General features: G+C 42.7%; 1 protein-coding gene across 5 annotated transcripts in view; it reads left to right on the plus strand.

Annotated features, from left to right (window-relative positions):
- robo3 (roundabout, axon guidance receptor, homolog 3 (Drosophila)) overlaps nucleotides 1-16,559 on the plus strand; it is a 174,589-nt gene that overhangs the window by 139,786 nt on the left and 18,244 nt on the right. For all 5 annotated transcript variants that reach the window (XM_008428408.3, XM_008428411.3, XM_008428409.3 and 2 more), the window contains 3 exons: nucleotides 4,166-4,290; nucleotides 8,543-8,714; nucleotides 11,109-11,314. In XM_008428408.3, coding sequence (XP_008426630.2) covers nucleotides 4,166-4,290; nucleotides 8,543-8,714; nucleotides 11,109-11,314 — 503 coding nt within the window. The remainder of the gene's footprint in view (nucleotides 1-4,165; nucleotides 4,291-8,542; nucleotides 8,715-11,108; nucleotides 11,315-16,559) is intronic.

Genomic DNA, 16,559 nt, shown 5'->3' on the forward strand with positions numbered 1-16,559 from the left:
TAGCAGCGTGTACGCAAGTATGATCACAGAACATACTTTGGTCTTCCACTGATGCAGATAAAACTGGTTGTGCATTTCAGCAAAAATAGTCTTAGGTAAGGTGAACACACTGACACATAAGCACCTGTAGGATATTAGCGTATTTCTGCTGTTGCTGGATCCTCTAAGGTGCGTTCACACCAGGCCTCTTTCGTTCATTTTCCTAGAAAGTCCGGTTCGTTTGGGGAAGTGTGAATGTGTAATCAAACAAAAAAGCGAACCCTGGCCGCCCCTCTCTGTTCAGCTGAAGCGAACACTGGTGCAGTTTCAAAGCACATGTGAACGCCAAGTGGATCGGAGACTGACCCAAAAGCAGGAAGCAAACTGCAGAGCATTTTGGGTAGATATAATCTAAACAAATGCTTGGGACCTGGAGAAATGACTCGTCATATGTTGCCAAAGATAAAAGAGAAATCTTACAACCACTAAAATCTGGCACCATTCCAATTTTGTTAACATTTTGTGAAGAACATGTCATTTTCATATCGTTTCCTTCAGCGGTTCTTGGTGCAGACCAACACACTCGAGGGGAGCATGTTTTTGAAAAAGGTTTGATTAATTTGACATCTTGCCGTGTGAAAGCGAGCTACACCAGCTGAAAATATAATAACTGTTCCAGTTTTGGTCACCAATCGAACCAAGTCTACACCGTCAGTCTGCCTCTGCTCTGAGGCCTGGGTTACCTTTGGATAGAACATGTTGACCTTCTTTCTGCAGAAACGGCAGGGAGCAGCTCCACCATCATGATCAGTCAGCTCACCTGTAGCTGTTTAGCATCTGAAAAGCTTCTCAGTTCAACATGAAACCGATGTCTCTTGTTCCTTCAATGTAGTCCTAACCAAGCATTTAAACTTGGGCATTTGATAACAGTTTTATTTTTTATTTTTTGACAGAAATAACCCCCAGAAACAACCAAGAGATTCCCACTCCAACCAGATTTCCCTCCTTTTAAACTGACAGTTCTTGTCTGGAATGCTGTGGTAATCCGACATGCCAGCCCATGTCTATTTTTGCCTCCTTCTTGGCACGTCAGCCCCTCCGTATGTTCGACAATTCTGGCAACAGGGCTTTTCTAAAACATGCCTCCCGCCTCTATCAAAACACTTCTCTTTGTCTCTCCTTTAGCATTTAACACTCGGCAGTTGACATCCCCGACTTGCTGTTGCTTGGCTCACACAGCGCTGATATTTCATGCGTTATTTTGCATAACAGTAATTTGCCGTCCTTGATAGGAGCCTGTTAAAGAGGAGTCACTGGTGCACCAAAGAGCCCGCAGCGCTGACTCTTAAATAACTCCACAAGTGACACGCAGACATTGTTTGCTGATTCCTGTCATGTATATTTCAGCGACTCTGTTGCGATCTATATCCTCCCCCCCCCCATTTCCAGTCCCAAGTGCGGATGCTAATGTTCCTCGCTGCCCTAAATCTGAGGCTCAGTGTCGTGCCGAGTGCACCCATTATTGCTAATTATTTATTGCAGCCTCAGGCGACGCGCCAGCTTGCCTCCTCCAATCAAACATTGTTATTCTGCAGACAGGCACTATGTGGTGCAACCAAATGCAGCGTGTTAATTCTGCACCGTCTTTAAATGTTTGAAAAAGTTTAGTTTTGTAAGAAGGAAATGCTTATTTTTATTTTATTTTTTGTGGGGTTTGTCTTGCCCTAAAATGGCCTTCAAAGCCCAGTGCTTTAATGTTGGACATGTTCTTTCTGTTGCTTCTTCATACATATGTACATATATGCATGTGTGTGTGTGTGTGTGTGTGTGTGTGTGGGGGTGTGTGTGTGTGAAGTGTGTGAAGTAGCCTAGAGATGATTTACATAAGGAATGGGTATTACTCTGCATTTCTTTAATATTTCAGGGCTTTGCATCAGGCTGTACAGCGAATTAGCGAGGGAGCGAAGGCGAGATCACTTTCTCATGTCCACATGAAGCACACGGGGGGGGGGGAATGTGTGGACGTTGACCTTTAGGTTCAACAGGGAGCTGCCTTTTTGACCCCAGGACATGACCCTCACCAGCTCGGCCAAGCAGCCCCTCCACACCCCCATCTGAGCTGGGATTTATGCTCCTGTTGACACCTGGGTCCCCTCCTGTAGCCTCCAGGTTGGGTCCTAAAATTTGTGTCTGGTGCTTGCCTGAGAGTAATTAAGCAGAATAAGCAGTTCAGTGATAGAAAATGTTCATTCTTCACGTCAATCTGCTTTTAGCATTTTTTTCCCCTCATTTATTGTTCTTATCAATAGCTAGCTTTTGACTATTTTGGTGGTCCAAACTTTGACCCTCTCCCCCCCCCCCCCTCCACCTCTCTGAAATGTGCAGATGGGAAATGAAAGACTGGCCATATTGGACTTACCTCACATCAGTCCGATTTTGCACATAGTTTGAACACACTGAAGGAACAATCAAAGGCAAAAGCCCAACTTTTGTGAGTCAGTGATGCGTTCTGCTCATGTTGTTGGTTTTCTCCTCTTTGAACATCAATCGTTGGACTGGGGCGTTTGAAGAAAACTGCGTTTCATGTTTGCTTTATCTGCAACGTTTGGGACGTGAGTTTCGCTTCCACAATTAAGAGTTTTTCTTTTTTCTTTTTTTTTTTTTCCAAATTAGGAGTCCAAATGAGAAACTAGCAGGAGGAACGTGTTTGTTCTCTCCCCTGACTGTGACTGCACATTCTGCCGCTGAATGGCTCTCCTCCTTCCTGTCGTCCCGTCTTTCTGTTTGCTTCTATGCTAATCGAGGGTGAGAATGAAAGAGAAGCAGGAGATCAGGTGGGAAGATGAGAAATCAATTAGGACTGTTGGAGGGCATCATTATGCATTCACACCCCCTCTGCGGAGGAAGGCCTGTCACTTTGCTACAGAATCAATACAAATCAAAGAGGTGTGTGTGCGTGTGTGTGAGTGTGTGTGTGTGTGTCTTTGTGCATATGAGCGCGCACACCTTTACAAGCAAGCGGCAGAAAGAAAGTGAGAAAGCCTGCCATTTATCTGCAGCCCCCTTTCTCCTCCTGTCTGACACCAGTTCAAAGACATCTGATTAGCCTCATCACAGAGGTGACCCACAAACCTGGATTCAGACGCCGGGACGTCTCAGCTCGTCTTTTTTCGCTTTTCCGCAACAGAGGCTAAATCGTGGCTCGCACTCGGAGCTGTGAACATGTTCAGCGGCGTGCCATGCCGCTGACTGGAGCCGAGAAGGCCAAGGTTACGCGGGGGCCTTCGTATTGTTCCCTGTTAGTGGAAAATATCCAGTTAGTCATTTCAGTTCATGCATAGCATCAAATGGACTTTTACAGCACAAACGGATCAAATTCAGATTGAAATGTGTAGCAATATGTGAGTTAATGAGTTTGGTTCATACACAATGCAATCTTGTCTTTAAATCTGTCTGTGTGGTTAAATCGTACAGACAGATTCAATCACATTCGGTCCGATTTAATCATATCTGTAACACAGCGCAGTCGACACTGTACAAAGCAACAGGGTCAGGGGTAAACTTTAAACCAGACTCAGTTAGAAGTTTTCAAAATATCCCGACTGATTGCGTCGAGGCTTTTGTCCACGCTGAAGTTCTCTTCCATCGAAGAGAAAAACAGCTGGTCTCTGAAATAACCTTGCTAATTATTTTTCAAGAAAACTGTAATGGATTTAGTAGCGATAAGACAGAATAACCGCTGTACTGGCTCGTGTGCGCTTCAACCACATGCAAATTTTGATTTAATTTAACTTAATTGCATCGTCCAGGATGACTTGAATCAGTCAGTTCAATTTTTTTTTCATTTTGAATTGCTTCATGAACTGTAACAGAAGAACTGCATCAAGCTGCAGCTTGGAGAGCAGCCTCCTGAAAATGGAAACTAAGCAGAGTTTTGGTTTCTGGAAGGGGAAGTTTTGTTCCACTTGTGTTGATTCTGACAGTCTGTGCTCCTCCTGTTTCTAACTCTATATTTTTGTCTTAAAGACAAGAAGGAGTCTGACAGAGTCGTCAGTTTGGTTGTCATCAGCTCATCCACTCAGCCTCACTGCTGGGATATGATATGACATGCAGATTGTTGATATGACCCCATGGAAAGATTTCCACTTTTAAATTTGCCCCTTTTGTCTGTGTTTCTTTCGTGTAGTTCCACCTCAGATCGTCGTCCGGCCACGAGACCAGATCACGGCTCCGGGTCGGACCGTAACCTTCCTCTGCGGCACCAAGGGAAACCCTCCGCCTGCAGTCTTCTGGCAAAAAGAAGGCAGCCAGGTGAGAACGTGCCTGTCAGAAGCGTGGCGGTAAACACTAAAACACCTTCTGTTCTGAATAAATCTGCCCTCTGAGGCATTTGGCAGGATCTCTCTGGCACAATGAGTCTGACTGGAGCCACAAGGAGGCTGAGTCTGAGCAGCAGAGAGGCGGGCGGCTGTTAGCGGAGCTCAGATCGGTGATTGTAGACACGGGCCACATTACGGGAAAGTAGCTTCTGCGTTAAATAGATTTCATGGTGATTGCCGTCCTTGCACAGCCTGACCTGTAAATGCAGTTAGTCAACCAGTAGTCAAGCATCAGGCATTCAGAGACGCTCGGGATAAAAATAAAACTGTCATGAATGCAGCCTGTGTGAATGCCCATATGCACCTGGATGGTGGAGGAGACATGGTGAGAATCACATTCTTTGATTTCTCGAGTGCCTTCAATACCATCCAGCCCCTGCTATTGGGTGAGAAGCTGCGGGAGATGGGTGTCGGCGACTCTGCAATCTCCTGGGTTACTGACTACCTGACGGGCAGGACACAGTTTGTCCGTCTGGGCAGTGTCCTGTCTGGTGTGGTGGTCAGCGACGTAGGAGCTCCACAGGGAACTGTGCTCTCTCCTTTTCTCTTTACCTTGCACACCACTGATTTTCAGTACAACTCTGAGTCATGTCACCTACAGAAGTTTTCTGATGACTCGGCGATTGTCATCAGAGATGGAGGGGAGGGGGAGTACAGGACACTGGTGGACAGCTTTGTGGAGTGGTCTGAACAGAATCACCTGAGGTTCAACATTAGTAAGACCAGAGAGATGGTGATCGACTTCAGGAGGATGAAGACGCCTTCACAGCCACTGAAGATTAAGGGGAAGGTGGTGGAGGTGGTGGAGGACTACAAATATCTGGGAGTGGTGATCGGCAACAAACTAGACTGGACATCCAACACTGACGCTGTGTACAAGATTGGGATGAGCAGACTCTATTTCCTGAGGAAGCTGAGATCATTTAATGTGTGCAGCAAGATGTTGGAGATATTCTACCACAGCGTTGTTGCCGGTGCCATTTTCTTTGCTGTTGTGTGTTGGGGAAGCAGCATCAGAGCCAGCGACTCCAACAGACTGAACAGGGTCATCAGGAAAGCTGGCTCTGTACTTGGACTGAAACTGGAGACCCTGGAAAATGTGGTGGAGAGGAGGACAATGAAGAAGCTGATGTCTATCATGGTCAACAAGCTGCACCCTCTCCACCACACAGTGGACAGACAGCGGAGCACTTTCTCGCACAGACTGCTTCAGCTCCGTTGTCGTAGGGACAGATACAGGAAATCTTTCCTGCCACAGGCCATCACTTTGTATAATAAACGTTAAGTCACCATTGTACAGATTTGTCTTGTACAGATTGTTCACAAAGCACTATTGTACAGATTATTAATATTCACTGTTCATATTGTGCAGAATCTTACATCTTACATTCTACATTTTATAGCATTTTTATTTATTTTATTTAGTTTTTTTATTTTTATTGGTAACTTGATCTGTGTGTATGTGTATGCTGCAACTGCACAGTAATTTCCTGTCTGGGATGAATAAAGTATTTTTATTCTATTCTATTCTCTGATCTGGATCGTGAAACGTGTCGCATCAGAAGCCGTATTCCATCAATTCTGCCTCGTTGTTTTCCTCCTTTCATTGGAGGGATGATGAGGCCAAGGTGTAACATGTTTTGTCTTGTTGTCTTTGGTTTTACTTCCTGCTTCATGTTCTCCAGACACATTTTCTGTATTTCAGAAGTGTATCACCATTGTAAAACCAGCTGGTTTGTAATGTTGCCCTGTGTTGTCAACATTCTGGCATTAGAAAAACTTATTTCCATGGTACTTTTACACCGAAGCGGTTTTAGTGGAAGATCAGAGCTGATGCAGGTTCTGGAAAAACACAACAAAGAAGCAGCAGTGAATTGAGGAACAACTCTGGAGACGGCTTTTATTTGCGCTGTTTTAAGAACGATTTTTATTTGGGGCGTGGCAATCCTCAGCTTTAAAGATTAAAGCTAGAAAAAAACTGAACTTTTAATCCATCAAGGGCTGTATGGTGGCAGAGTTGGTTATCCTGCAGCAACAATGTCCTGTTTTCAAATCCCAAGCAAGGATATAGACATCTTGGATGGATATTAATATTAGACATATATATAGTTTTAGCAGATTAAAAACAGTTGTTGAGCTCATATGTCTACTTTTTTCAGTGATCTGGGATCAATGAGGACATTTGAACTGGAAACGTTGCTTATTTTGTTGATATACATAAATATTATCATCATTTGAAAGCTGCAGTTTTCTTAACCTGAAGTTGTATTTGTCTGACTTGAAAATTATTTGATAATTTCAAACATTCGAGTGTGACCAAAACAAAAAAAATAACGGATAAAAAAAACACACAAACCAGTGAGGTGGACGTGCATTTAGTTAAACTCCTTTTGTAGGAAGTTCTTTCAGAAACCCACACCTCTTGACACACTTCGGTTCTTCTCTGCCTCTCGTCGTCTGTAGCTACCTGCTGCAGATTAGAGCCACTCTAACTCACACACGGCATACGCTCTTCACCTTCTCATCATCCGCCCGGTGCATTATTCACCAAAGCGTGAGTCTGCACAGGCCTGCATGTCTTCAGAAGCGTGTGTGTGTGTGCGCGTGTGTTTGAATGGGTGAGAGCGTGATAAGCATTACAGCCTGTTGGAATGCTCAGAGACGATGAGAGCGAGAGTGCGTGGGTGCCCGCAGCGTGGCTTCCAGGTATAGATTATAGGGGAGGGCGGACGAGATTGGAGGAGGCCTGAAAAAAATGTGTGTGGGAGAGAAGGTGTGGAGGAGAGAGATAAAGAGGAGAAAGCATAAGGAGGAGAGACCGAGGAGGAGAGAGAGAGAGTATGTGGGACGCATGTTGGGAATGAGGTTGGAGAGGGTTTCGGAGTCTGCAGTGGCGTTCACACGTCGTGTTGAGGGCGACCTGCGGCGGCTCAGCCTGCTCACCTCAAACTCTACTGACCAGGATAAATAATGTTTTACTGTGACCCACACTGAGCACAGCACATGTGAAAAACATCTGGTTGGGTAGAAAATTATACTTAACTATGTGCATAATGTGCGTTGTTAAAGCAATTTTCAGTTTCACTTTAGTCTTCTTGAGCTTCCACTTGCAATCGATTAAACTGAATTTAATTCTAGAAAAGTTTGGTTGTTCTAGAAGAACTTTTTTTTTTTTTTTTTTTTTTTTTACTTTCCAGCGTTTAGCTTATGTCATATTTTGCAGAAATATTGGAAATGTGTCTGTCGGGGTAGAGTACCAAAAACATCCTCACTGTTTCACCATGGCACAGTAAAAGTATTCAGGAATAACTGGTGTACATGACATGCGTTTCCATTACAAATGACCGTTGGTGTTGAAAAAAAAATATATAATTTGACTGTTATGGTGTTTCCATTGAATAAGAAACGCAATTAAAATCACACGTGGACATGTTTGTTCATTAAAAAACATTCCGCCGCATCATCCTCCTCCCACTTCCTGTTTTGTCTTTTTCACCAGTAGTAACATCCGGTTGTTGATCACGTGACCCATGTGCTGCAAAAAAAAAAAAGGTTTCCACTATAGTTTTGTAAATTACACTAATTTTAATACTGCCAACAAAAACCACTTCGTCATAATGCAAAAACTTTTAATCGTAAAATGAGTTTTATGATGTGGCGAATTTATTTTCTTAATTCCAATTTGCCAATTTTTTAGGTCAATGGAAATGTAGCTTGTGACATTTCTAAAACTGGATATTTCCTCAGTTGTCTTGGTATTTCAGTCTGGTCTAAAGGGTCTTTTAGTCACAGAGACGGTACAAGGAAAAATAGTTGTGGTTTTGAAAGCATAGGTTTGCAGAATTCTGCTATACTTGTCAGCCAGTAGCCGGCCCATGCCTCATGTGCAGTATAGTGTGTGTGTGTGCGTGTGTTGTGCATTGAGATAAAACAAAATTGTACAGACAGCTGAAAGGAGAGCCAGATTGATATTTTCCTGTGTAAATATGATTTTAAGATGAGACTTTTTAGCCTCTAATAGAACGAGAGGAGAAACACTGTTGTTATTTGAATACCAGACCAGAATTCATGGTTTGACATTACACCATTCTGTTAGTCGATAGGCACCAGTCAGAGATTCTGTGGTCAGCTTCAGAACTTGTTGCATTGTGACCTGTTGGTGCATGTTTGTTTTTCTGCTCCAGATCCTGCTGTTCCCCATCCAGGAGCCTTCTCAGTCCAGTCGTTTCTCTGTGTCTCTGAGCGGCGAGCTCACCATCGCTGACGTGCAAGTGGAAGACTCTGGCTACTACATCTGCCAGGCCATCAGCGTGGCTGGCAGCATCCTGACCAAAGCCCTGCTGGAGGTGGAAAGTGGTGAGTCTAAGCACAGAGTGACTCGTGTTGACCAGGAGCGACGTTAAGATCCTGACGTTTGCTACGTTTTTATGAAATTTAGGTCTTATGTTTTGACTTGTCCCTTGTTTTTTTTCACAGAAGGCTTGTGTTCTTCTGTTTTTTTTTTTCAAATTTACAGTTTACACACGCTACGACATTAAAATTAGCTTCCTGTGGGCTACACAAGAATTCTGAAAAACACTCTCACATCCATCTCCACTGAAAACATCCTCCTTCCACAATCTCTTCTCTAATCTGATATAATCAAAGGGGACAACTGCTGATAGTTTTATGCAAATAACTCAACTGCAACATATGCTTCCTTCTCTGCATCGCTCCCAATCATCTGGGATTTTGTTCAGCTCCATCTGCAGTAAGCCCCCTCCCCCCACCCCCCCGCCAACCTCTCTGTTGACTTTTCACATTTTCAGTTTAACTCCAGTTAGCTGATGATATCAGATCTCAAATCAGCATAGAATGCTAATGATGTTACGGTCCATGTCTTTAAGCAAATGTTAACTGCAGTGTGAAGTAGGTGCTCTAATTTTGCACAGTGACTGCGTGTCAATGGCTACGAAAGCATGACTTACCTCCATGCAAAACACATTAGACACAGTCTTTAACTCGCCCTGCAACATTTGGGGAATTTATGCTACCAAGCCGGTCCTAGTGTGGCTCTGCTTATTCATTCCACTTCTGGTTCAGTTTTTATGTTTGACAAAAAAAAGGGATTTTAGGTGGAAACTGCAGTCAGTCAGTCAGTCAGTCAGGTGAATGAGTCCAGCTTTTTATCCCAGAGCTTATTCAAGCGTCCAACCAGCTTCCTCTTTAGGAAATCTATTTACAATCTTCACAGATAGTAGCTGCAGTTTTGCGTTAGAAAGGCATGTGTATCACCCACAGTACAACTGTACAAAAAAAGAAAAAAGTGTACTATATTCTTATGCTATAGGTGGGACTCTGGAAGACACAAATATACAAACAGCTATAAAGTGTTTTTGTTTATTTTGCAGGTACAGTTTTATTTTAAATCCACTGGCATCCCTCTGAAAGTAAAACCACTGCAACATGTTTTGTTCTGTACCTCACCGCTGTATCGTGTCATTGAAAACACAATCTGGTTTTCTTTTTAAGCAGATCTGTTCACTAGAACTAAACACAGAGTACCAAACAGTTCGAGGCATGTTTTTTTTAAGATTGATCATAATTTATAGATTTAAGAAACTGATTAGTACATGCTTTATTAATACAGAGGTTAAATACAGTAGGGGTTTGCGCATCATGACTTCAGTTTGTTCACCCACTGAAATTTCAAAGTTCCACATTTGTACTCATAACATATTCATTGTTCTGTATTGCGCGGAGGGGTTTGTCGCTCTCATAGGAGGTAAAGTAACATCGTCCTGCCTGATAAAAAAAAGAAGAAAAAAAATCTATGTCATTGATTTGCATTTTAAAAATGGAGCAAAACACCAGAGAGGTTGGACCTGAGAGCCTTTGAGAGTAGAGGTTCTTCAGTTTGAACATTTTACGTGTCACTTGGCAGAACACACATGAACGCAAGTGGAAGCCAAAGAGGAAAGGTTTGATTTTAGTCTTTGGACAGTAACGAGTGGAGACGCACTGATAAAAACCGATTTCAGATCTCTTTTTCTGTAAGGTTTTCAGCAAAGCCAGAAACAGATTTCAGCTGATTCTAATTTCTGTTTCAGGATTTCAGTTTCATAATATTTTAGCGTAGTACTGCAAATTTGTTTTGCCTGCAAAAAACAGGATCTGCTGTTTTAAAATAAGGACGAAATGATGGTGGAGTTGGTTGTTTTACCGACTCATCTTATATTATTGTGAGTAACATTACAAAAGTAGATGTTTGTGTTAAGTTATTCTATTCTTAACTCTGAGAAAGGCTGACAACAATTTCCAAACTCAACATGTTGCTTGATAGAGACTAAAAGAATCTAAAAGGGTAGAAAAAGGAAACTTCACTGTTTCCTATTCAGCCATCTTTCTTTCTGTTGAAAGTTTTGCTTTCTCTCACTCTCCTGCAGCCCAATTGAGAAATAAAAGGTGCGCCCTCTTCATAAATAACTTCTTTCAGCTCTTTAAAGGCATTAAAATCAGGCTTAAAATCGATCGATTATGCTCACCAGCAGATTTTTTGGTGCATTCAAAGAACTGGAAAGGAGTTGAGAGATGTTGTCCATTCAAACTGTAGAATATGTGACAACCAAACTGGAAAAGATGTTAGCTAGGGGGATGGAAAACGATGCCAATAAACAATTTCAATAGATGCTAATAATCCAATAAGGAAAACTAGATATTAGCATTTTGTCTGTAACTCTTAAATCGTTTTGCTGTCTCCTGTCCCTTCAGCCCCCTCAGACAGGGTCCCTCCCATCATCCGACAGGGGCCAGGCAATCACACTCTGGCTCCCGGTTCCACCACTCAGCTGCACTGCCACGTCATGGGCAACCCCATCCCCAGCATTCAATGGGAGAAGGATGGCCAGAGGATTCTGGGAAACGACGGACGAGTCAGCCTGATGGAAAATGGCACCTTTCAAATCACCCGCCTCCAGGTGAGACAGCAAGACTCCCTCTCTGCTGCCCATTTCTAACTTTTTATCTTATCCTGTTACGCCCCAAACCTAATAACCCATGTCCACGGTCTGCATAATGTACTTAATGCACTTTGTACAACATGAACATATTTTATCTGGTGGAATCGGAGACTGTGACCTATGCAGCGTTGTGGTTGCTTCACATGGTGTGTGTTTAAAAGTGGAGCGGAGGTGGAGAATGGCGGCGTGCGATCACCATGATAATGAGCGCGTGAGGCCATTAACGGTCGTTAACACCATCTGACTCCATGCTAATTAAATCCATTCTGCCCAGAATCCCCTCCTGTGTGCAGCGCAGCACCTGAGGTCACTGCAGCCTTGACGAGCTTGGAAGAGGCCCGTGCATTAATTGATTGCGGGTTCTCAATGAGTAACGATCTCTGAGACTTGTAATTAAATCCTCAATGCATCAGTGCAAGCGAGGAGTGACTGAGTGAGTCGGGGAGAGACGGAGGTGCAGGAGCAGGCAGGAGGTAGCGGGGAGTTTGAAAGCTTTCTTTTTAACCTCACTCGTCGTGTAGAGAGAAGAGGTACTGGAAGGGATCCATTTCCAAAATCCTTTCGGAATGATGCTCAACTGTGGAATTTGATTCAGTGTGATCAGGAGGATAAAAAATAAAAAATAAATAAAAGGTTTAGTTTCAGATAAAAGAACAAAACGTCTACCGTCGAGTTCACTCCAGACACTGATCCTGTTATTTGAGTCCAAACAGAAAGTCAAGTTCAGCAGTCATATTGACGATGTCCGGTGTAGGTCAGCTGGATTTATCATTTATCATGTTGACCTGGAGGATGTACAACCTACACAAGCAAACATGAAATATGTCAAAGGAGGAAAGATCGAGCAAAAGTTTGTGTAGAATCAAATATTTACTCTAGTGGGACGTGAACCTATTAAACTAGCAGACTACATTTATTCTTTTATATTGTTCGCCCCAGTGAATTTCATATTTTGATGCTCAACTATTCATTCCTCCTGAACTTTTTCTGTTTTTCTCACATTTTTACAACATGCACCAATGTGTTTTATTGAGATTTTGTATGATGGACACAAAAAGCATAATTATGATGTGGAAAATTACAAATGGCTTGCAACAGCTGGAAATAATAATAATAATAATAATAATAATAATAATAATAATAATAATAATAATAATAATAATAATAATAATAATAATAATAACAAACTAAAATGTGTTCTAGTTAGCACTTTGTAGAAAAGCAGTTCTATCTGAGAGTCTTTGGGACTTTTGCAGAACAAGTCTTCTCCCGATCCGTTATTAGCTTATTTAAAAACGCTACAGATGCACCAATATGAAAATCTGGACTGAATTTATTGTCTGATATTAATATTGCTTTTACAAGACAATATTTACTGATATTACACTGCATAGTTTTATAATATCCAGAAGGAAGCTCTAGCTAGGAGATTTTAGATTTCCAAACGAACCAGAGTTTGATTAAAGCGGACTAAACAGGGCCTGTGTGAACACACTCCAAGTCTGATGGCCGATAACAACAGGCAAATTTAAGCACGCCTGTTTTTTGTACATATTAGATATCTGCGCATTAGCTGTAAATCAGTATAAATGTACCCTATTTGGACCAAAGGCGCCTGTTATGCCTGTAGCAGCAGTGTAAGGAGAGCGACGGAAGCAAACCTAAAGATACAAACCTAAAGACAACCATGAAATCAACTGAACATTTACCCCTTAAATAGTGGGTATAAATAAGTTGATTGGATCGTGACCCCTGCAGTGGGACAGATGGTGCGTTTGCTCCTTGTACCCTGGCAAAGACTAGATGCCATTACCCTGGGACTTCTGCCAGACACACACTTCTGCTCTCCCTCACACTGCTGCCAAGGTAGACTGGGAGTGTTTGTGTGTGTTTGCGTGTGTGTTGTTGTTGTTGTTGTTGTTGTTAAATGGTTAATGCTGGCATGGGGTAACAGGACTGGGATAGGTAATGCAAGGTGTGGAAGACGAACAAAGCCTGGGGAGATCCAGAAGCTCTGCATGGGGGACAAGTAAACAGATTAAGATGGGGAGTGATTGGGTTATGGTAGGAAATCGTGTTCACAAGTTGTTTTTAAATCCCACTTCACATATGTTACTGACCGTAATCAAGTTTTCCTTCTGCACTCAACAAAAGATAAGCTGACATCACAACCAGGCCTCTGTGAGCCGCAGAACAGTGAGCTAGCAGCCGGACAGTGAGGGTAGAAGACCTAAACGCCCCCCGCACCACTCCAAATATGAATAAAATCATAAATAGAAACATTTTCGCATGCTCAGTTTTCAAGTGTGGGCCACCTCTGTTCAGCTCTCCTCCCTCCCTTTCTGTCTTCCTGTTGCTTCTTCCCATTTTCCTACAATCTGTTTCATTCAGCTCCCGCGGCTGCCAGCCTTCATTCGCAGTCAGGTGTCTTGGCAGCTTACCCCCACCAGCCCACCACCGATCAAACACTACCATCTGGGGATCTGCTTTTTCCCATTTCAGGCAACAGAGCACCATCAGCTGCCTCCCAGGTCAACTCAAGATCAGCTCCTCCTCCTCTGGAGGAGGAAGACCGAGGGACCTGCCATGTAGAGGGGGCGTGGGGAGTGGGAATAACCTGTCCCCCGTTCTGCAGGACAGCCTGACAAGCCACTTAGACCTGAGTAATTCCTCTGTCACTGTTACTGATGAGCTGGCCCACAGATCCAGGAGAGGAGAGGGCTGTGATCACTGACTCATTAGTCACGATGGGCTGCGCTGGGCACATATTCTGCATAATGTATAAGGTTTGCAGTGGGAGGAAAATGGCCTGCGAGTCCGTAAGTGAAAGCCGATGGTGTTTGTGGGTCTGCTTTGTGGAATGATGAACAAACGGGACTGTAACAGCTAATAGCAGAAACCCGACGAGGCCGCCTTTCCATTTAAACACAAAGCACTCTGGACAGCTGGGAAGCATCTGCAGGGCCAACAAGCCTCTGCTTAATAACATATTCAAAACACCTCCTCCCTCCATACGAGCTGCAGCGTTATGGAGGGAGATCTCAGTATCAAGGACATGCTTTAACTCACCGAACCATGTCAGAAATGTGGTGGAAAATACACTAATTGCTCGTCGCTTGTTTTTCGAATAGAACATCCTGCTTGAAAATCCAGGCCAGACGCTTTCTGAGTCGAGTGTTTATGTTCTTCTTGTGCATGTGTGGCTTTCCCCTCGGTCCTCCAGTGTCCTCCATCAGCCCAAAAACATTCACAGTAAGTTTATTACCCCTGAGATGTTGGTGCATCTTGTAAGTCCTGGTTTACGGACATCCTGACCTGGTGCACCTCCAGCTGTTTCTCGTTTACCGCTGGGTTAGGCCCCAACCACTGCAGCTCTGAACAGGACAGCAGGAAATGGATGGATTTTCTTCCTAAAGCAACAATAGTGCCATAGGAAGAAGGCACTGTTGCCCAATTTGTTAAATTCGACCTGTAACGCTTCTTCCAATCTTGCCATATGTCAGTGTACCATAGTGTTACATCTATCAATGCATCTGTCTGTCTGTCTATCTATCTGTTTATCCATGGTGCCTTTCCAGCCCCCTTGCAGTCATACTGACTACTCAAAGTTTTGTTTTTACACTAAAGTCACATTCATAATTTTTAATCTAAGTCAGAAAGTAGTTTGAGCTGTGATAAGATGGAAATGCTCCGATCATTTAGCATGCTGAGGTGGATGACTGTTCATCAGTACAGACAAAGTGTCTGCATGCCATGCCACAAAACTAGCCTGTGCGTTTTGTGGTATTGTCGCACAACATAACAAATTACTTGTGCAAAATGATAATAGCCCCTATAGAAAGTCCATATTACCAGTGCATATGAGTGGTGTTGTAGAGTTGTGACACGTCTTTAGTGTCACAACTCTACAACACCACGTCTGTGTGTTAAAAACACACGTCTTTAGTTGGTCGACATATTCTGTATGATAACACATGAATGGGAATTTATTAATGTCAGGGATATTACTTGCTTCTTTACTCACATCCTGTTGACACTCCAGTAAATTTAGTTTACCTTATCTTTTAAGTGCTTTTTCATCCAAATGAAAGTGAAACTCATTCAAAAATCTCTTCAGCAACGCTACATCAGATTGGATTGTGTGCAGTTTAGGTTTCTGTTACCTCCTCTCTCTGTTATTTGTTCAGAACATTCGCCGGTTTGCCGTTACTCGGCTGGATTTTAAACTCCAAGCTGCAGATAAATAGTTGATAGGGGGGGATAAATGAACAAGACCCCTGAAGCAGCACAGTGAAGCTCCAGAAAGCCGGTCAGAGGTGCTGCACATTGTGAGTCATCGCTTACCTCTCTGTCCCACTCAGAGTTTTCCCCAAACTTTCCCTGCGTTGCAAGCAATTTCACAGCCCGTCTAGCTTTTGGCTTGGCCCCCCAAAAATTTAATAGCCAACATTCACATATTCACACACACACCACACACAAATAGACCCGGCACATTAATCACACACCTCTTAATTACGTCTACCCTGTCCAGAATACTAAGTAGCCATTGAGCAGAAAAAGACTGGAGCCTCAGAAATCTCAAGACCTCTCCCTGGTCATTAAAATTCAGTCCTTTGATCCTTCCTGCAGCTCTCCGCCTCTGGTGTGAAGGACTCAGACGAGGAACATAAAAGCCACAAGCTTGACTTCAGCTTTGACTTCAAATAGGGCCGCTGAGAATATTTCAATTACGGCAACGTTGAAATAACTACAATTGACAAAATCTCCAAAGTTGAACCAATTAATTGAAACAGTTTGTTTATTTAGGTATGCCCAGTAGGGAAATATTCAAATATGGTTAGAAGTAACTGATTATAAGGAGTAGTGTTTATTTATTTATTTTTATTTTAAAACTTTCAAGTCTTTCTCTAAATATACAGATAAAATATTTATCTGTATATTAATGCTGCTTTCAGATTTTTTTCCACAGATATAACAGTTTGTAAGTTTTACTCGCAAGATGTCTTTACTTTAATCATTTACTGTCTAAAAAGTAACAATACCTGTTTTGATTTTTGTTTCAGGTGTAGTTTATTAAGGTTTTATGTGAAAGGGTCAGATTACAAATCAACTACTCACTAAATCCACTTCTCTCTTTCAAATAAAAAAAATGGCATTTTGGTGATTTAGTGATGTTGTATTTGTTATTGTTATATATGCATAT

Source organism: Poecilia reticulata, chromosome 14 (genome assembly GCF_904066995.2).
Source record: "Poecilia reticulata chromosome 14, P_reticulata-male-v2, whole genome shotgun sequence".
Classification (NCBI taxonomy): Eukaryota; Metazoa; Chordata; class Actinopteri; order Cyprinodontiformes; family Poeciliidae; genus Poecilia; species Poecilia reticulata.